Source organism: Hypomesus nipponensis, chromosome 17 (genome assembly GCF_054491055.1).
Source record: "Hypomesus nipponensis isolate SF chromosome 17, ASM5449105v1, whole genome shotgun sequence".
Classification (NCBI taxonomy): domain Eukaryota; kingdom Metazoa; phylum Chordata; class Actinopteri; order Osmeriformes; family Osmeridae; genus Hypomesus; species Hypomesus nipponensis.
Window position 1 is genome coordinate 23,526,742 of NC_140377.1, and position 20,721 is coordinate 23,547,462.

Below are 20,721 nucleotides of genomic sequence, written 5' to 3' on the forward strand. Positions count from 1 at the left end.
TTGGTCCGCTAACAACATCATTTCCGAATGACATCATTTCCGGAATCTCACACATTTCCTGTTTCATTCACAATATTCTTTTCGCCATCATTCACTGTGTGAGGAAAAGGCGGGAGGGGGTAAACAAACAATTGACGACTTCCACACACAGACGTCATGGGGCAGGCTTCTCTAAGGTTAGAAAACCTTGCGCCACCTACTGTTCTGGTGATGAATTCTTTTCAGCACCCACAGCCTTCGGAGTACTATAAATTCGAAAGAGTAAATCGAATCCGTCAGAATCCGTTTGTCTGTCTGTATCGGAGTAGTATAAATTTCGCTTAACCCTATTCTCTCGCTCTCTCTACACCTCCTCTCACCCTCTACTTTCTTCTCTTCCTCCTCCTCTCCTCTCGTTCCTCCTCTCTCCTCCCTTCCCCCCAGAAGAATCACTACAGGTATGTGAAATTAGCCGGTTTAATGACAGTAATTCATTAGGACACTGTAACATGTTAACTTCAAAACCCTTACAGACAGCATGTTCTCCTAGTCGTGTTTTGGTATTATCAACTACCACTGTGATAGTGTCACATGACAAGCATCACATGACTCATCATCCATTCCTTCACTTAACAGCATCTCAAGTGTAACAAAACCATCCACTTGCTCAAGTACTTCACAGGTTTAACCCACACCATGTTAACCTTTAACATATTCAGTCGTAAGGATTAAAATACATATACTGTAAATGTGCAAATATCAGCATACACACACACACACATACACAAACACACAGTCATTCATCAACAGAAAGCTTAGAGTACAAACAGTACATGTGTCTCTTCCAGCTCAGCTGAACTGTTGGTCCAACATAACTGAGCATTTCTATAAGAACAGACACAGTAACACCTCACCCACCTGAGGCAGGTAGGCATCTGTCACAACACACATTCCATTGGCTGGCTGCGCGTGTCAATCAGCCAGCCAGCCAGTCAGGTCCCTGGCCCTCCCACTATGGAGAAACCCATTGTTCAAGAGACCGGAAGTGGTGTGGCCTATGGCTGTGATTGTTTGGTGTTAGAGGAAGTCTTCAGGGATGGGAGCCTCTCTGCAGCTCGTGCCCTTTCTGCCAGGAATCTGTCAAACTCTGAGCAGGGAAGGAGAGGGTAAGAGGGGGAAGGAGAGGGTAGGAGGGGGTAGGAGGGAGGGAAGGAGAGAGAAGGAAAGGGTAGGAGAAGGAAGGAAGGAGGGAGGAGAGGGAAGGAGGAGGAAGGAGGGGGTAGGAGGGAGGGAAGGAGGAGAGGGTAGGAGAGGGAAGGACAGGGAAGGAGGGAGGGAGGAGAGGGAAGGATGGAGGGAAGGATAGAGGGCAACGGAGAAAGGCCAAGCGAGAGGCAGGTGGAGGGGAAAGAAAGGGACAGTCATAGAAGTCAAGTGAGAGAGAGACAAAGGGTTAAGGAGAGTCATGGATTTTCTATGTGAGGCCGTCTAGGGGGAAACTCCTGAAACTTGCTCATACACATGCACTCATCCCTTGCTCATACACATGCACTCATCCCTTGCTCATACACATGCACTCATCCCTTGCTCATACACATGCACTCATCCCTTGTGCTACCAAGGGGTGGAACGGTACACTGAAGTCACGGTTCGGTTCATAACTCGGTTCAGACATCACGGTTCGGTACAACGGAGGGAAAGGAAAACACACCAGGTTCTTCTACGAGTAAATATGGCACATTGAAGATGACATGTACATTCAGATTGAGTGATTTTTTTTGGCCCTATTTGTATGTGTATCTAAAGGCTGGTTAAGCACTGTAGAGAGTTTTTGTCTCGTTCCAGTGATTGGCACACCTGGTTGATGGCGTTGGATATTTTAGTCATTTAGCACAGGCCAGATGTGTTATATGCGTTAGCATGTTACATGCATTTCCACTCACATACCCCACAACTGCTGAACAACGCCGACACACAGCGCTTGTCTTATCCACCACGACCGTACTGTTTGGGTTCAATACAAATGCATGTACAGTTCCACCCCTAGTGCTACTCCATGAAACACTCATACACACAGACATAATAAAGAGTAGACGCCACATCGACCGCTACTGCCTCCTGGCGCTGATGAGCAGGGCCGCCATCTTGGACCGGGCACCCGCTCCACTCAGTGTCATCTGTTTGGCTGGGGCAATGAGCTGTCAGCGCATTTATTTAATTATACCGAACTGAATATCAAACTGATTTTCACATGGTTTGCTTTGCTGCAAAGGTCATACATGTAGCTATGATACATATATATTTTGTCATTGCTATTTCAGTCAAAGGGCTGCCTTGTGATCAGCGTGTCGCAGAAACTCGTACTGCCTACCCGTGGGGTGGGGGAGAGAGCGAGAGAGAGAAGGAGACAACCTTCCGGTTTCAGTGCGGCCGAAAGTCTGTTCATTGTAAAGGGCAGAGCCTACTTTTTGCTAAATTCTTCTGAATGGTTTCAATTTATAAGCCTGATGATTATTCATGCTGGTAGGCTCTGCCAACCTGAAGACATGCAATACTGTGTTTTACGCTAGGCTTTAAAATGAAACGAAAATGCACATTAGAGTTATTGTTGTCACTTGGTAGGTGATTAGGCTAAATGTAAAGTAGGCTATACCTATGCTATAAATATACTTCATCTCATATATACTAGGCTATAAATATATCCTAGGCCTACTTAATCTTATTTCGATTTTGATGAATTACAGAAAACAAATAGGTGCTCGCCTACGAGTTTTTGAACATCTGCTGAGATAAGACAGATAGAGGAGCGATCCTTGAAAGACAGATAGAGGAGCGATCCTTGAAAGACAGATAGAGGAGCGATCCTTGAAAGACAGATAGAGGACCGATCCTTGAAAGACAGATAGAGGACCGATCCTTGAAAGACAGATAGAGGAGCGATCCTTGAAAGACAGATAGAGGATCGATCCTTGAAAGACAGATAGAGGAGCGATCCTTGAAAGACAGATAGAGGAGCGATCCTTGAAAGACAGATAGAGGAGCGATACTTGAAAGACAGATAGAGGAGCGATCCTTGAAAGACAGATAGAGGAGCGATCCTTGAAAGACAGATAGAGGAGCGATCCTTGAAAGACAGATAGAGGAGCGATCCTTGAAAGACAGATAGAGGAGCGATCCTTGAAAGACAGATAGAGGAGCGATCCTTGAAAGACAGATAGAGGAGCGATCCTTGAAAGACAGATAGAGGAGCGATCCTTGAAGGACCGAAAGAAATAGCCGACCGCAAAGTAGCAATTTAACAACAAAAAATAGGAGCAAAACAGTTTGAAATGAAGTTTTACTAATGTGATTTTATAACTGGGTGATGAATCATGTAGGAAAAGATGGTCCTGGAATTTGATAGAGAGCAAAGATTTCTTTCTATCTGTCAAATGAAGGCGCCCTGCGTTTCCAATGTTCAAAGAACCTGTCCTATATATATTTTCTAATCTGAAGCAGCAAACGTGTTGAGCTATTCGGCAAAAAGTATGCTCTCGCTCCCTTTTACAATGAACAGACTTTTGGCCGCCTTGAAACGGACTCCTGGGTAAACTGAAATAATCGCAGTCGGCTATTTATTTCTGTCTTTCAAGGATCGCTCATCTATTATCTCGGTAGACGGCGCATTTCTCTGAAATGTAATTTCAATACTGGATGATTCAATATTTAGAAAAATCCATGCATTGTCCAATGCACCTGACAATAAAAAACTTGAAACTCCTAGAATTCGATCTGTGCAAAACAAACTTCCAGGTGCACTGAATCTCTCCCCCCCCTCCCCCCCTCCCCCTCTCCCCCCCTCTCTCTCCTCCCCCCCCCTCTCCCCTCCCTCCCTCCCTCCCTCCCTCCCTCCCTCCCTCCCTCCCTCCCTCCCTCCCTCCCTCCCTCCCTCCCTCCCTCCCTCCCCTCTCTCTCTCTCTCTCTCTCTCTCTCTCTCTCTCTCTCTCTCTCTCTCTCTCTCTCTCTCTGTACAGCAGTGCCAAAGAACAGCTGAAGAGTGCATGTGTATGAGCTAATTTCGCCCGAGACGGCCTCATTTTTTTTTTTTTACAGAACTCACCCTCGCTGGTCACTCCCTCCTCTGAAAGGTCCTCTTCCTAGAACACACACACACAAAACACAAGCACCACACACACACACACTATTGGCAGTGATAGCCTCATTAAGTTTGAGTGTTTGTCTGGGGTGTGTGTGTCTGGTGTGTGTGTCGAATATATGTGTCTGGAGTGTGTGTCTGGTGTGTGTGTGTGTGTGTGTGTCCGGTATATGTGTGTGTCCAGTATATGTGTGTCTGGTGTGTGTATGTGTGCCTACCTCATCCACATCCAGCCACTTCTCAATGTCGTCCATTACTGAGGTCTGACTGACAAGGATCTGTAGGGGGTGAAGGATGAGAGACAGGGTGGAGGGAGAAGGGAGGGGGGAGAAGGGAGGGGGGAGAGAAGGGAGGGGGTGAGAGGGGGAGGGAAGGGAGGGGAGAGAGAGAAGGGAGGGGGGAGAAGGGAGGGGGGAGAGAAGCGAGGGGGTGAGAGGGGTAGAGAAGGGAGGGGAGAGAGAGAAGGGAGGGGGGAGAGAAGGGAGGGGGGAGAAGGGAGGGGGGAGAGGGGGAAGAAAGAAGGGAGGTGGAGAAGGGAGGGGGGGATAGGGGGGAGAGAGAAGGGGGAGGGAGGGGGGAGGGAGGGACATGGAAATTAATTAGCAGTAGGACGTCTCTATAAATTACTAGTTACCTAGACTCAGATTAAGACTAGTTTTAGACTAGTTCTAGATTGAGCAATGTCAAATCTAAATGCAGGCACCCAAACCTAGACACTCTAGTGGCACCCACCAGACACACACAAACACCAGACACACACACACACACCAGACACACACCAGACACACACACCAGACACACACACCAGACACACACACACCCACCAGACACACACCAGACACACACCACACACACACCAGACACACACACCAGACACACACACCAGACACACACACACCCACCAGACACACACCAGACACACACCACACACACACCAGACACACACACCAGACACACACACCAGACACACACACACCCACCAGACACACACCAGACACACACCAGACACACACACCAGACACACACACCAGACACACACACCAGACACACACACACCAGACACACACACACCAGACACACACACACCAGACACACACGCCAGACACACACGACAGGGTATTGTAAACCTGTTCTGGTTTGCAGATGTTGTGATCCAGATCTGCAGCTCCTGCTTTTAGCCCACTGCAATAGATGTCAACAAGGTTACCTTGAGATAGCACACAACATGCTTAAGGGGGAGACATTGACTCAATTGTGTGTGTGTGTGTGTGTGTGTGCCTCTGTGTGGGGGAGGGGCTCCTCTTCTGTAGAAGTGAGTCATCAGCTTGTGTTGCTGTGGGGAAAACAGAGTCCATGTTATCATTAACATTCTTTATCACCTAGCATCCCAAACCTAACAACTGTCTGACTGTTGAGTGTGTGTCTGTTTTTCAGATAGATAGACAGGCAGACAGATAGACAGGCAGACAGACAGGCTGGTAGACAGGCAGACAGACAGGCACTCACTTAGTCTTGTCATCTGACTGGATACACTGTCAACAGTGTATTGGTTAAGATGGCTGTAGGTGGGAGAAGCAGCACACTCTGATTGGTTGAAGGGCTTGACATCAGATTGGAGGTCAATGAGGTTGACGTAGGTGGGGCTCTGATAGACAGAAAGAGACTTCATGAAGGTGGGGCTCTGATAGACAAAAGAGACTTCATGAAGGTGGGGCTCTGATAGACAGAAAGAGACTTCATGAATGTGGGGCTCTGATAGACAGAAAGAGACTTCATGAAGGTGGGGCTCTGATAGACAGAAAGAGACTTCATGAAGGTTGGGCTCTGATAGACAGAAAGAGACTTCATGAAGGTGGGGCTCTGATAGACAAAAGAGACTTCATGAAGGTGGGGCTCTGATAGACAAAAGAGACTTCATGAAGGTGGGGCTCTGATAGACAGAAAGAGACTTCATGAAGGTGGGGCTCTGATGGACAAAAGAGACTTCATGAAGGTGACACAGACTCACACTCACACACTTCTCACCTGCTGTGTTGTATTCTGACTGTATTGCTGCTCAAACCTGGTGAAATAAGAACCAGCAGGGTTAGCACTGAGTCAGGGGTGAGAGGTCATGGGTCAGGGGTGAGAGGTCATGGGTCAGGGGTGAGAGGTCATGGGGGATGAGAGGTCATGGGTGAGAAGAGTACTTGTGGTAGCGTGTGAAGGTGGTGTTGATGTCGTCATTGGCAACCAGCAGCTCCTTTATCAGATGCTCCTCGCTGAGACTGGGGACAAGTTCCACAATCCGATCCTGCACGTCCTTACACACCCCATACAGCTGCTGTTAGAGAGAGAGAGAGTCCTTACACACTCATACAGCTGCTGTTAGAGAGAGAGTCCTTACACACTCATACAGCTGCTGTTAGAGAGAGAGTCCTTACACACTCATACAGCTGCTGTTAGAGAGAGAGAGTCCTTACACACTCATACAGCTGCTGTTAGAGAGAGAGAGTCCTTACACACTCATACAGCTGCTGTTAGAGAGAGAGAGAGAGTCCTTACACACCCCGTACAGCTGCTGTTAGAGAGAGAGAGAGAGTCCTTACACACCCCGTACAGCTGCTGTTAGAGAGAGAGAGAGTCCTTACACACTCATACAACTGCTGTTAGCGAGAGGACCTTACACACTCATACAGCTGTTAGAGAGAGAGAGAGTCCTTACACACTCATACAACTGCTGTTAGAGAGAGAGATGGGGAGAAAGGAGGAGGAAGGAGAGGAATAGAAAGAGAAGAGGAGAAAGAGAAACGGAGATAGAGGAAGGGAGGAGGAGGGAGAAGAGAAGAGAGAGAGGAGAGAGATGAGGAGAGAGAGAGGGAGAAGGAGGTAGGAGAGAGAGAGAGAGAGAGAGAGAGGAGAGGGAGGCAGAGAGAGAGGAGAAGAAGGAAAGGAGGAGAAGGAGGAAGAGAAGGAGGATAGAGAGGAGAGGAGGATGAGAGAGAGGGAGAAGAGTACAGAAGAACAGTGAGATATATGGTCCCACTCAGCACCCTCCCAGTCCCACCTGCAGAAGCTCTGAGTCCTTGTGATTGGCTGATCCCGGTTCCAAATGACTCAGTATGTCTGACATCATTGCCAGGTTGCCCCGGACAACCACCAGGTCCGCCCTCAGCTTCCTCACCTGGAGCAGGAAGAAACAGCAACATCCTGTCTGATGTGACATGCTGGGGAGAGTGGAGGGTTAGGGTGGATGAGAGGCTGGAGATGAGGGTGGAGGTGAGGGTGGAGGTGAGGGTGGAGATGAGGTGTGTGGAGGTGAGGGTGGTGTGTGTGGAGGTAGGAGAGGGTGGAGTAGAGGGTGGTGTGTGTGGAGGTGAGGGTGGATATGTGGTGAGGTTGGAGGTGAGTGTGGAGATGGAGGTGAGTGAAGGTGGAGGTGAGGTGTGTGTGTGTATGGTGTGGGTGAGGTGTGTGGGGTGTGTGTGTGAGGTGTGTGTTTGAGGTGTATGAGGTATATGTGAGGTACGTGTGTGTTTGTCACCTGGTAGGGGCTTAAGGAAACTGGTCCATCCGGGTTGGGCTGGTGTGCAGGGCACAGTGGGGAGGGGGGGGGGGCTTGGGGGAGGGGGGAGCAGCAGAGGCAGATACACTCTGTAGGATGGGGATGGTGGGGAAGGGGTGAGGATGGGGGAGGGACAGAATGAGGGACAGGAAACATGCAGTTAGACAAGGCCACAGCTGGACTGGAAGAGTTAGTGAAGAACAGTTAAAGGAAGATTATTAAACCTGGTTGAAGGTGAGAGGATGGGGGAGAGCCCTACCCTGTCATGGGGGAGAGTCCTACCCTGTCAGGGGGGAGAGTCCTACCCTGTCATGGGGGAGAGTCCTACCCTGTCAGGGGGGAGGATGGGGGAGAGCCCTACCCTGTCAGGGGGGAGAGTCCTACCCTGTCAGGGGGGAGGATGGGGGAGAGCCCTACCCTGTCAGGGGGGAGAGTCCTACCCTGTCAGGGGGGAGGATGGGGGAGAGCCCTACCCTGTCAGGGGGGAGGATGGGGGAGAGCCCTACCCTGTCAGGGGGGAGAGTCCTACCCTGTCAGGGGGGAAAGTCCTACCCTGTCGGGGGAGAGCCCTACCCTGTCAGGGGGGAGGATGGGGGAGAGTCCTACCCTGTCAGGGGGGAGGATGGGGGAGTATCCATGCAGCTCTGTCATGGGGAACTCCAAGCCCCGCCTCCTCAGGTCCTCATAGACAGAGACCACGCCCGTCAGAGCCGGGGAGCTCCGGAACGCATCCGCCCACGCCTGGAACACAGTATGCAGGTGTACAGGTGTGAGTGTGCAGGTGTGAGTGTGCAGGTGTGAGTGTGCAGGTGTGAGTGTGCAGGTGTGAGTGTGCAGGTGTTAGTGTGCAGGTGTGAGTGTGCAGGTGTTAGTGTACAGGTGTGAGTGTGCAGGTGTTAGTGTGCAGGTGTGAGTGTGTGAGTGTACAGGTGTGAGTGTGTGAGTGTACAGGTGTGAGAGTGCAGGTGTTAGTGTGCAGGTGTTAGTGTGCAGGTGTTAGTGTGCAGGTGTGAGTGTGCAGGTGTTAGTGTGCAGGTGTTAGTGTGCAGGTGTGAGTGTGCAGGTGTGAGTGTGCAGGTGTGAGTGTGCAGGTGTGAGTGTGCAGGTGTGAGTGTGTGAGTGTACCTGGATGATGCTGAGGACTCTGTCCTGCAGCACCTGGGGGGGGTTGTTCTTGGGCAGGATGCAGCGGACCAGAACCCCCTCTACAAACTCCCTGTTGGACACCAGCACATGAAGCCTGGGGCCACAGTTCTTCACACACGCCTCCAGAACCTGCCCCGGGGGGAGGGGAGGGGAGGGGGGAGGAGGGGAGAGGGAGGGGGGGAGAGAAGGAGGAGGGTGGAGGAGGGAGGAGGGGGAGACGGAAGAGGGGAGAGGGAGGAGGGGGGAGGAGGGGAGAGGGAGGAGGGGAGAGGGAGGGGGGGGAGGGAGGAGGGGAGAGAGGGAGGGGGGGAGGGAGGGAGGGAGGGGGGAGAAGGAGGAGGGGAGAGAGGGAGGAGGGGAGAGAGGGAGGAGGGGGGAAACGGAGGAGGGGAGAGGGAGGAGGGAGGGGGGAGGAGGGAGGGAGGGGGGAGGAGGGGAGAGGGAGGGGGGGGAGACGGAGGAGGGGAGAGGGAGGAGGGGAGAGGGAGGGAGGGGGGGGAGAGGGAGGGGGGAGAGGGAGGAGGGGAGAGGGAGGAGGGGAGAGGGAGGAGGGGAGAGGGAGGAGGGGGGAGGAGGGAGGAGGGGGGAGGAGGGAGGGAGGGGGGAGGGGGAGGAGGGAGGGAGGGGGGAGGAGGGGGGAGAGGGAGGAGGGGAGAGGGAGAGAGAAAACACAAAGAGAAGACCAGGGGCCTCATGTATAAATGTTGACTATTCAAAAAACATAACAAATACAAGTTTGATCATTAATGTGGATGAACACATCAAAATGCCAAAACCCAAAAAAGGAAATGCTATATAGCCTTCTGTTTAATCCGCCACCACTTAACAACTTCTGTTAAACTTGAGGGTGTCAAACGAATGACAAAATCACTCAGGAAATGCATGTTAAACCCACAGGATTTATGGTCCTATAATACTAATAATGATTTTATTTGTAATGCGCTTTACATTGAGCTAAATCTCAAAGTGTTACAAGTTAAAAACAAGAAAAGGCGCAAATAGTGACAGTTTTCCACTCGCCGCAATTCTTTTGTCTAATACCTGATGACAGGGTTAGGGTTAGGGTTAGGGCCAAACAGTACACATGTTCTCGCCTCCACACTCGGTTGTCAGAACCTCATCTCAGTCTGTGAATTTTTTCTTTTTTGCGTGTTTAGCCATTTAACCTTATTTCTTTGAATAAACGCCACAGTATTTATTAAATAACGTTAATTTTTGGTGCAGCGTTTATTTGAGGGTGGCGTTTAATCGAAGAAATACGGTAATTCAGACAAAGAAATAACCTCAGGAGCGCATTTATAGCCCTTCTGCATATTAATTTATTGGAGGAAGCAAGACGGGGTCAGTGGCTCGTTCATGTGGGGTCAATCTCACGTTGATTGTGATTTATAAAGGAAAGGTGTGCAGGACCTGGCGTACGACCGGTTTTATACATGTGAATATTTCTGTGCCTAGGTACTTTTTGTGTTGGGCGTACGCTATCTTCTGGTATGAAAGCTGCACAATCCTTTATACATGAGGCCCCAGATTACTACTGATGAGAAGAGGGAGGAGAGGAGAGAGGGAGGAGAAGAGGAGAGAGGGAGGAGAAGAGAGAAAGAGGAGAGGAGAGAGGGAGGAGAGAAGGAGGAAAAGAGAGAAGGAAGAGAGGACAAAGCTAGGAGAGAGGGAGGAAAAGAGAGGACAGAGGGAGGACAGGAAATGAGAGGAAGGAGAAAAGCTCACGGTCAGGGTCAGCATGACCTCTCTGAAGTTCTTGTTTCCTACAATCCTCTTCTTCAGGGCTCTGACAGCATCTTTAGGTCTGAAACACCAACACCAGCATCACGTTACCATGGCAACAGCATCCATGCCCCCTAACCTGATCCCTAGCTTCCAGTCCCCTAGCTTCCTGTCCCCTAGCTTCCTGTCCCCCAGCTTCCTGTTCCCCAGCTTCCTGTCCCCAAGCTTCCTGTCCCCCAGCTTCCTGTCCCCCAGCTTCCTGTCCCCCAGCTTCCAGTCCCCCAGCTTCCAGTCCCCCTGCTTCCAGTCCCCCTGCTTCCTGTCCCCCAGCTTCCTGTCCCCTAGCTTCCTGTCCCCCCACTTCCTGTTCCCCAGCTTCCAGTCCCCCAGCTTCCAGTCCCCCAGCTTCCTGTCCCCCAGCTTCCTGTCCCCCAGCTTCCTGTCCCCCAGCTTCCTGTCCCCTAGCTTCCTGTCCCCCACTTCCTGTTCCCCAGCTTCCAGTCCCCCAGCTTCCTGTCCCCCAGCTTCCTGTCCCCTAGCTTCCTGTCCCCTAGCTTCCTGTCCCCTAGCTTCCTGTCCCCTAGCTTCCTGTCCCCTAGCCAGATACTCACCCGTCCTCAGTTTCATTGACTATGTCACAGATCTCCATGTTGAGAGCCCAGTCCTCTGACTGCAGGCTGGGGCAGGTGGCACGCTCTGGGAACACACACCCACACGTACACATTTACACACACAGACAATGATGACTTGTAATTCCAAGTTACGAAGTAAACTAGACTACTAACACGTCTAATAGGGAGTCTGATGGCTGAGCGGTTAGGGAATCGGGCTATTAATCAGAAGGTTGCCGGTTTGATTCCTTACTGCGCAAAATGACGTTGTCCTTGGGCAAGGCACTACTTACTGTCTTTACATCAGTAATACTGTCAAATACTGTCTCTACATCAGTAATACTCTGTCTAATACTGTCTCTCCGTCACCAATACTGTCTAATACTGTCTCTACATCAGTAATACTGTCTAATACTGTCTCTACATCAGTAATACTGTCTAATACTGTCTTTTCATCAATAAAACGGGTTCTGTCCATCCCTCCTCTCATCTGCCTCACAAGTTTAAGTGACACAGCAATTCTTCTGGTGATTTATTTAGATTTTAATTACTTGAGACAACCATCATCTCAGTATGCCTGTGCCTCGTCCATTAATTGTACAGTATATTGCGGGACAAGTTATCCCTATTTCTCAGGGTGAAAAATGAGAAATGTTTGAGAAATACAATATGTTGCGTAAGAGCGTGAGAAATGGCTGAATATTTGTTCCTGATTTTTGCTAAATTTGAAACCAATCCGAAATGGGTAAACTAGCATTGCATTTATTGCCATAAGTCAAGAAAAATTACCTGGGAATGTGCTCGCGGATACAAACGGGGCACAAGCACAAAAGGGAACATTAACCGATCGCTGGTTGACCTGAAGCTGAATGAGCACAAGGAGAAAGGGCTTGATAATCTACAGCTGCCTGCCCTGCAGTAACCAGTTACAAATGGTTGCACACATACATGACGGTTGTTTGTAAAGTTTATTTCCTTTATTTTAAAGCAGATTTAACCATTTTGTAATGAACGTTATTATGTTCATGACATGACAAACGTAATTATAGCCTAATAGGGTAGTTAGGGACTCTCCCCTAGGCAGTAGGCTACTTAGCCTATGCAGGTCACTTGAAAAATTATCCAAAGACTCCGGCAGATGAACGAATCATTGATCCGAAGACTCGGTTGGGAGGTGAACAATTCGTTCATCTGCTGGGTACGAGTCTTTGGATCATTTTTCACTTGACCTGCATAGGTTCAGTACTGCTAGCTAGAGGAAACAGAAATGATTTGTTCATTTTGCCTCGGTGTTCGGGTACGGGTCTTTGGATCATTTTTCACGTGACCTATATAGGCTCAGAAGAGGAAACAGAAATGAATTGTTTACCTCGTTCACTTTCGCCTGACTAGGTTTAGTAAGACGTGAATATTGTTTGCTGCGATAATTAAACGCTAGTGTGAAATGACCATTTTGAATCATACAAACTGTCATGAATCATGATGCATTATTTTAATCCAGGAATTTCTTTTAAAATAGTGTCTTCTGGTTTACAAGCAGGCCTACATGAGAATATGATAGTTCATTTTACTGAACAAGATTCAAAGAACCGAGTCAGTAAAATGATCCAAACTTCCCATCACAAGTTGGAAGCGTGCACGAGTCTCGGAGCAAGGCGAGCCACTGTTCTGCGCAAGACCAGACGAGCCGGAACTGACAAGGTGGCGCGGTCCGTTTCGCGCTCTCGCTTGCATCGCTGCACAACTGAGCACTTCTAAGAAATGAATGAGGACGCCATCTTTAAAGAGCAGACTCGCTGTGCCTACTGTATAAATCCATGGGAGAAACTGACCGGCTTTTCTCCCCCATAAACGTAGTCTGTGGCATAGCAACGCCACACCCATTGTCCAATCACCTTGCAGATCAGCCCGCCTACGTGTCCCCATTGTGCAGTGCAACTGTCAATCCAGGAATAATCTGTCAATTCTAATCAACTAAAAGAGTTTTAACTTTCACATACTTTTCTTGTTACCAGGCGTCTATGTTAATCTCATTCTAACCCTAACCCTATTTACCTCCAACAAGAGTTTATTGTTTGTCGATAACGGACGTTGAGGAACCTTGCTTGCAATGTAAATACAAAACTAGACAACTTCACTTGTTCCTTACAATTGTAGGCCCAACGATGCACTTCATCGTTTCGTTAAGGCGAATCCTTCTTTCTCTGCCTACCTATTCGCTGTCCTACTGGCGTAGAAAACGGATTTCCAATAAAAAAATCCATTTTCGCCTTGTCCTCCGTTCCCTGGTTCCGCGTACCAGCCGTCCCACTCCGCTCCAACAAAACCGGGAGGAGTGTTTCTCAAAGCAATGAAGTAGGGGCACCAGTTGAATTAGGTGACGTAATCCATTAAAGGGAAAGGCTACTGGAGCGCGTTACTTCATCTGACCTTGTTTCAAACTTGCAAAGTAGTTTGTGATATTTTGAACATGTACCTTTAGAGTCTAAAGGTAGGCCTACATGTCGTTCAAAAGGGACATGTTCTAAATAGACCAATAAGGAAAACCTATGAATCTATTGAAATTAAACCCGTCAGAGTTTAGACCAAACATAGACATATTAAGCTCTGACAGGTCTTATATGATGATAAGCGCGTTTGGGTGTTTGCCGCTTGGGTGCGCTGTTAAATAAAGTTAAAAAAAAGACTTTAACAACGCATTGCATGAAACGCGTTATTTCTACAGTAGGCTATTTCGATCCGTATCGCCTAACCACATCCAGGGGCGGTTAGGCACGAAGTTAGGGGCGGCATTTTCGAGACGGGCGGCTTTTCCGCAATTTGTGTGTTTGGTGCGTCCTCTGCTGGCCAAAAAAGGTATTGCAATTGTGTTCGTGCCACTCGTTCCGTGTACTCTGTTGGGGCGGCCGGCGGGGTAGGAGAGCCTGTCCACTCCTTATTAAGCCCCATTGTACCGAATTTGGTTCCAGTTCCACCCAAGTTCCACTGGGGGTGACAGCGAGCGGGTGTAAAATTAATGGGAGTCTATGGAGCTAAATGTGTCTCTTTTGCCTGATTGTCACTGAGAAATCTCAGATTTGATTGTAGTTTTTGCATGTTCAACATGGATTACAGGTCAAAAGTTGAATGAACGAGTACTTAGGACGAAGGACTGACAACGACCAGAGATCCCGCTTGATGGCATCAAGAACCAGAATATCAAAGCATTACCAACATCAGCAACAACATTAGCAAGCCAAAACTCTTTCTAGCATGTGTATTGACAGGGAGAGCCTAACCTGTCAGCTGTGTTGTTGATGCCTCGAGAGAAAAAAGGAAGTCACCAGAGCTTGCCATAAAGCAGTTTCTCTGGTCATAGGATGTGTATGGGAGTCAGGTGGCTGAGCGGTTAAGGAATCGGGCTAGTAATCAGAACTCATTATTTGAGCTGCACGACAGTGATAACCGGTCTCAGGAGAAAAAGAACAAATACAAAAGTCAGGGCTATTGACATGCCAAATGATGTTGTGTCCTAGGGCAGGTTAGTGGTCAGGGGCTTTGGGCAAAGCACTTCACCCTCCTTGCCTCGGGGGAATGTCCCTGTACTTACTGAAAGTCGTTCTGGATAAGAGTGTCTGCTAAATTGCTAAATGTAATGTAAAAGTCAAACCGGTAAACCGGCATACTTGCTAACCTCGGGCAAGGTATTTCACCCTACTTGCCTCGGGGGAATGTCCCTGTACTTACTGAAAGTCGCTCTGGATAAGAGCGTCTGCTAAATTATTAAATGTAAATGTGAAAGTCAAAGCGGTTGTGGTGCTTTGTTTTAGGATGGTATTTGGTGTATAGGTTACAAAGATACTCGTCAGGGAAATACGTTTTTTGTTGGACTCTCGCACCTCCAGGGGCATTCACACGTGTTGATCTATTATCTGGAAAATAACCGGTGTGCAGATAAGTTATCTTGGCAAAGCACCCCCGTAAAAAGTGAACTATTGTTGTGCCACCTGAAAACCCAGGGTTAAATTGAAGTTAACTTACAAAACCCCAAATCCTGCTTCATAGTCTAGGCCCCTGGTTTCTAGGCCCCTGGTTTCTAGGCTCCTGGTTTCTAGGCCCCTGGTTTCTAGGCTCCTGGTTTCTAGGCCCCTGGTTTCTAGGCTCCTGGTTTCTAGGCCCCTGGTTTCTAGGCCCCTGGTTTTTAGGCCCCTGGTTTCTAGGCCCCTGGTTTTTCATGCTGACCTGCTCCAGAAAAGGACCAAATAACCATGAACACAGACACATTTCTCCACACTCCAACATATTTTAAATAACACAACAGATACAAAACAATCACAAAAGTACTCCCCTGTCAAATTTGTACAGACACATCCCTGGGACACCCAGACAATATTGGACTACAGACAGTTCAGTGTTGGACTACAACTCCCAGCCTCAGAAAGTGATGAACTGTTGGTCATAAACAAATACAGCACTGCTCAGACAGCTGCCCGTTTTACCATCCCTGGGGTCTCATTTATAAAGCTTGCGTATGCACAAAACAGGGCTGAAAATGTGCATACGCCACTTTCCACATAAAGGTTGTGATTTATAAAAAACAAACTTAATGGGAGAATGTGCGGTCCTCCACGCAAACTCTGACCCTCCCTTAGGCCTACGCACATTTTGGAAACAGTTGGAATTGGCGACGCAGATGACCGTACTGTAGCCAGACTGCAGAAATCGAATGTGGGAAGAACATTACTCGTAATATTTATAGATTTTGTTATCATACAAGTTTTTTTCATTCGATTTCATGACTATCATGAAGATTACATCCAGCAGTGTTATTTGCGCTTGTACTGAGTGGTAATTACATAAAACCTTGTACAATCTAACTCAAATTTTAAATCAAAATTCAGTGCTGTCTCACCATCAGATTGTCCACTATGGGAGTGTAGGAGGGGCAGATGCCCGACTTCATGGAATACAGGATAACATCACATATCCTACCTTTAGATAACTGCAGAAAACAGGGTATAACTAAATATATGTATTTAATACTGTGCAAATATCCTCATATGTAAAAAACTGGAAATACAGTCGTTAAGTTCCCGTGCAATCACTACACTATACTCTCTCAGACTTTAATAGATCACTGTTCATAACAAAAAGCTTTTGTTTTCAAATTGTATCTCGACTCCGGGTATCGTCTGGCACAGTGACGCCACTCGCACAGTTTTTTTTTATTGGTGATCCACCGGCCACCAAATACTGTGTTTTCATGGCCTCCACCCATAGGCTAACAGTGTCTGAGAACTTTCGCTTTTTTAGTTTTTTTGGTCGCCATGATTCACCGTGAAGAACAATCCCATGCCAGGGTCATGAAATACTAGATTAGCATTCATGAGGTGCTTTGCATTGACTATTTATGGTTAAAAATGGGCGTGTTCAGGGAGGGGTAACATGGTGATTCACGTACGCACACTTGTGGGTAATCTGTGATTTATAAAGGAAACATTGCGTTTAGGTGTGCGTACGCACGGTTTTATAAACCCGAATTTTTGTGTGCGTACGCCATTTAAGGCTTTTGGGCGTACGTACACTTTTAGTAAGAATCCTACGCAGTTTTATAAATGAGACCCCTGGTCCTTGCCTTCACCACACGCACACGCTCACACACATGCACATACACACACACGCTCACACACATGCACATACACACTCACACACATGCACATACACACTCACACACATGCACATACACACTCACACACATGCACACACATGCACATACACACTCACACACATGCACATACACTCACACACATGCACACACATGCACATACACTCACACGCACTGCATTTTTTCCAGCCATATGGCTGAGAGGAACAGTTTAGGTACAGAGTGGCTGACCCATAATAACACCTGACAACAAATGAGAACAAATGTACTCTCTGATGGTCTCTCTGCTGGTCTCCATTTAGTCCACTGGTCACTCTGCTGGTCTCTACTGTCCATGCTGTCCACTGGTCTTCTGCTGGTCTCTACAAAGCCGTCCTCCTGGTCCTGGCATTGTTGCTTCTGTCGTCCTCAATGGCTTTCTCCAGCCAATCATGCTCCAGATCCGACTCTGATTCGCTGAGCTCACTGTCGCCGGCTGCCAGGAGGCGGGAGTAGTTGATCCTGCGCTGACTGGGGGCTTTCCAGAGAAGAGGCAGACAGACGCAGGACACCGCCAGAATCAGCCCCACCCCCCTGAACATCCAGGCAACGCCCACCCTTTGGACCGCCACGCCCCCAGCCAGACTGCCAAGCCCTGCACCCAAGTCCAGCGCCAGGACCTCGTACAGCCTCCTCACTACCCGCTCTTCCCTAGGCGATGCCACTCCACCCACCTGCACCCCCACCGTCCACCAGATGGCGCCAGAGCTGAGGCAGCAGAGCGTCTGGGCGGGCAGGGCGGCCCAGGGGCTCCACAGCAGGCTGAAGCAGAGGGCCTGTAGGGCCGAGCAGCCAAGCCCCAGCCCCAGCAGCAGGCCCGGGCTGACCCTGCGAGCCAGGCCAGGCCCCAGCAAGGGGTAGGCAGCCTTGGAGAGCAGGCCCAGGCCCAGGGCCAGGCCCATCTGCAGCTCCGAGCCTCCCTGGTCCTCTATAGCCCACAGCAGGAAGTCGTCCATGGTGGCCTGGGCTGCGCCCGCCAGCAGCATGATGGCTGCCAAAAGCAGGGCGTGGCTGTTGGCCCACACCATCCGCAGGGGTTTGAGGGCAGAGCATATGAACTCACACTTCCTCCTGTGGCGCTGGAGGGGCAGGAGGGCCACCAGGGGGAGGGCCAGGGCTGTCAGCACCATATAGGAGTAGAAATGCAACACGCCCCTGGGGCTGTGAGGGGTCAAGGGGAGGCAACCTAGCTGACTCACCAGGATCCCGACGCTGGTCGCCCCGCACGCCCCTCCCAGCAGCCCCCACACACCACTGTCACCGTAGCGATCGGAGGCGTCAACAGAGTCAAGGAACTCGTGCAGGCTGTCGTCCAGCATCCACTCAAGAGGGGCGGAGCAAGCCTCCCACAGGGAGAGCGCCATGAGGAGCAGGAAGAACAGCTGGTGCTGCGCGTCCATTGATTTCAGGCCGCCCAGGAAGTCAAAACGATTGCCATCTATCTCTCTCTGAAGCTGCTTTTCCCCAAGCCCCTTCAGGCCTCTCCCTGCCCTCCTGTGGGTGGGGGTAGGGTGGTGGTGGACAAGCCTTCTGGTATCTGCTGCCACACTGAGGTTGCTGCTGGACCCCTTAGACCTGATTGTGGGAAGCTGGGGCTGTGAGGGTGGAGGCTGGGGCTGTGAGGGTGGAGCCTGGGGCTGGGAGGGTGGAGGCTGGGGCTGGGAGGGTGGAGGCTGGGGCTGTGAGGGTGGAGGCTGGGGCTGTGAGGGTGGAGGCTGGGGCTGGGAGAGTGGAGGCTGGGGCTGTGAGGGTGGAGCCTGGGGCTGGGAGGGTGGAGGCTGGGGCTGGGAGGGTGGAGGCTGGGGAGCTTGGGCTGGGAAATGTGAGGCTGGGAATGGGAGGGTGGAGGCTAGGACGCTGGGACTGGGAAAGGTGAGGTTGGGAAGCTGGGGCTGGGAAGGGTGAGGCTGGGGCTGGGAAGGGTGAGACTGGGGCTGGGAAAGGTGAGGCTGGGGCAGAGGGACTGTAACACTCCCAATCAGAACAGATTCTGTGTGATTGAGTGTCTTTTTAAATAAAGCTGAATTGACATCCAATGGCATTTGGGAACCAGCGCTGGGCGCCACTCCTCTCCCTGAGTCCCACAAGTCTTCTCCCGGATGCCCACTGGGGAGGATGGGGAGCGAGAAGGACAGGTTGCACTGACTGGCCAGCGTTTCTGGGACGGTGGAGGGGAGGAGGACGATGATAAGGGCAGCGCCCGCAGCTCCCAGAAGGGAACCGGCTCCCAGCAACCTCCTGTGGCCCCAGGCCCCAGCCAGCACACAGCCCAGCGGACGCACCATCACGGACACCAAGTGACGTGTCGCTGCACAGATGCCCACCATGGCGGGGGAGAGGCCGAGGTGGCGAAGGTAGAGGGTGAGGAAGGGGAGGGCACAGGCACGGGCGCAGGCGAACAGGAAGTGGAAGGTGGAGGCGAGGGTGATGGTTGCCCTCACGTTGACCTGCTGGTTTGTCTTCATAATGGCTGTGGGTCTGGGGATTGCATTTCATTACAATATGTTTTGTTTTCATTGCATTTGATTCATTTAGCAAACATTTAACAAAATTTGGCGCCGAAAATGGCTGCCGAGGTAGGCTCTCCTGCCAAAGTAAATTCCTTGTCTGTGCAAACTTTCATGGCGAATAAACACCAATTCTGATTTTGAATTCTGGTTGATTCGAAAGTGGGATACAAATAGTACATGTAGAAAACACTGCAGAAAATCAAGGATACAAAATGCATAGTTCTAAGAGCATTTCGGTGGTCAGAGTCAAGGAACTGTCTGTATTTACCACTCAAGGTGCAAAGTTACCACATCAGTAGCAGAACTGCTGGACAGCCCTCCCTAACACAAGAGAGACCAGTGCTGCTGACAGCCCTCTCAAACACAGGAGAGACCAGTGCTGCTGACAGCCCTCCCTAACACAACAGAGACCAGTGCTGCTGACAGCCCTCTCAAACACAGGAGAGACCAGTGCTGCTGACAGCCCTCCCTAACACAACAGAGACCAGTGCTGCTGACAGCCCTCTCTAACACAGGAGAGACCAGTGCTGCTGACAGCCCTCTCTAACACAGGAGAGACCAGTGCTGCTGACAGCCCTCTCTAACACAACAGAGACCAGTGCTGCTGACAGCCCTCTCTAACACAGGAGAGACCAATGCTGCTGACAGCCCTCCCTAACACAAGAGAGACCAGTGCTGCTGACAGCCCTCCCTAACACAGGAGAGACCAGTGCTGCTGACAGCCCTCTCTAACACAGGAGAGACCGGTACTGCTGACAGCCCTCTCTAACACAACAGAGACCAGTGCTGCTGACAGCCCTCTCTAACACAACAGAGACCAGTGCTGCTGACAGCCCTCTCTAACACAGGAGAGACCAGTGCTGCTGACAGCCCTCTCTAACACAGGAGAGACCGGTACTGCTGACAGCCCTCTCTAACACAACAGAGACCAGTGCTGCTGACAGCCCTCTCTAACACAGGAGAGACCTGTACATGTGTTCAGTGACAAACACAACCCACAACCAAAATGTCCAAAACTTTTACGATCAAGTGTATTCAAAATATAAATTTGAATGTTACGTATGTTAATATGAATGATATGTTGCCAAAAATAACATTAGCTAGGCAGCTGACACAAACAACCCAGTCTGACCCATTTGACCTGTTCCTTTACGCTTTACACACAAGTGCAACTTGGCACATGATATAGGGAACACTGCTACTCAAACCCTGACTCAAACCCTAACCTGACTCAAACCCTGACTCAAACCCTAACCTGACTCAAACCCTGACTCAAACCCTAACCTGACTCAAACCCTGACTCAAACCCTAACCTGACTCAAACCCTGACTCAAACCCTAACCTGACTCAAACCCTGACTCAAACCCTAACCTGACTCAAACCCTGACTCA

At 49.9% G+C, this 20,721-nt stretch overlaps 2 protein-coding genes across 4 annotated transcripts; both read right to left on the reverse strand.

Moving 5' to 3' along the window:
* Nucleotides 1–442: 442 nt before the first annotated feature.
* tom1 (target of myb1 membrane trafficking protein) lies at nt 443–13,492 on the reverse strand. 3 transcript variants are annotated; one of them, XM_084677155.1, is made up of 14 exons: nt 13,350–13,492; nt 11,138–11,222; nt 10,530–10,608; nt 8,784–8,933; nt 8,265–8,399; nt 7,161–7,277; nt 6,304–6,434; nt 6,140–6,176; nt 5,621–5,759; nt 5,393–5,447; nt 5,242–5,296; nt 4,333–4,392; nt 4,079–4,115; nt 443–1,126 (listed from the first exon to the last, which is right to left on the reverse strand). In XM_084677155.1, exons 1-14 carry the CDS (start codon nt 13,399–13,401, stop codon nt 1,035–1,037), a joined length of 1,224 nt encoding a protein of 407 aa, XP_084533281.1. In that variant the 5' UTR covers nt 13,402–13,492; the 3' UTR covers nt 443–1,034. The 3 variants fall into 3 exon arrangements, with proteins under 3 accessions (XP_084533281.1, XP_084533280.1, XP_084533282.1); XM_084677154.1 differs by having other exon boundaries at nt 6,304–6,437; XM_084677156.1 differs by lacking the exon at nt 8,265–8,399 and having other exon boundaries at nt 6,304–6,437.
* A 1,917-nt stretch (nt 13,493–15,409) lies between these two features.
* Nucleotides 15,410–19,285, reverse strand: mfsd6l (major facilitator superfamily domain containing 6-like). The gene is made up of 2 exons (XM_084677145.1): nt 18,578–19,285; nt 15,410–18,409 (listed from the first exon to the last, which is right to left on the reverse strand). The coding sequence occupies exons 1-2, from the start codon at nt 19,283–19,285 to the stop codon at nt 17,144–17,146; spliced, it is 1,974 nt and encodes a 657-aa protein (XP_084533271.1). The 3' UTR covers nt 15,410–17,143.
* Between the last annotated feature and the right edge of the window lie 1,436 nt (nt 19,286–20,721).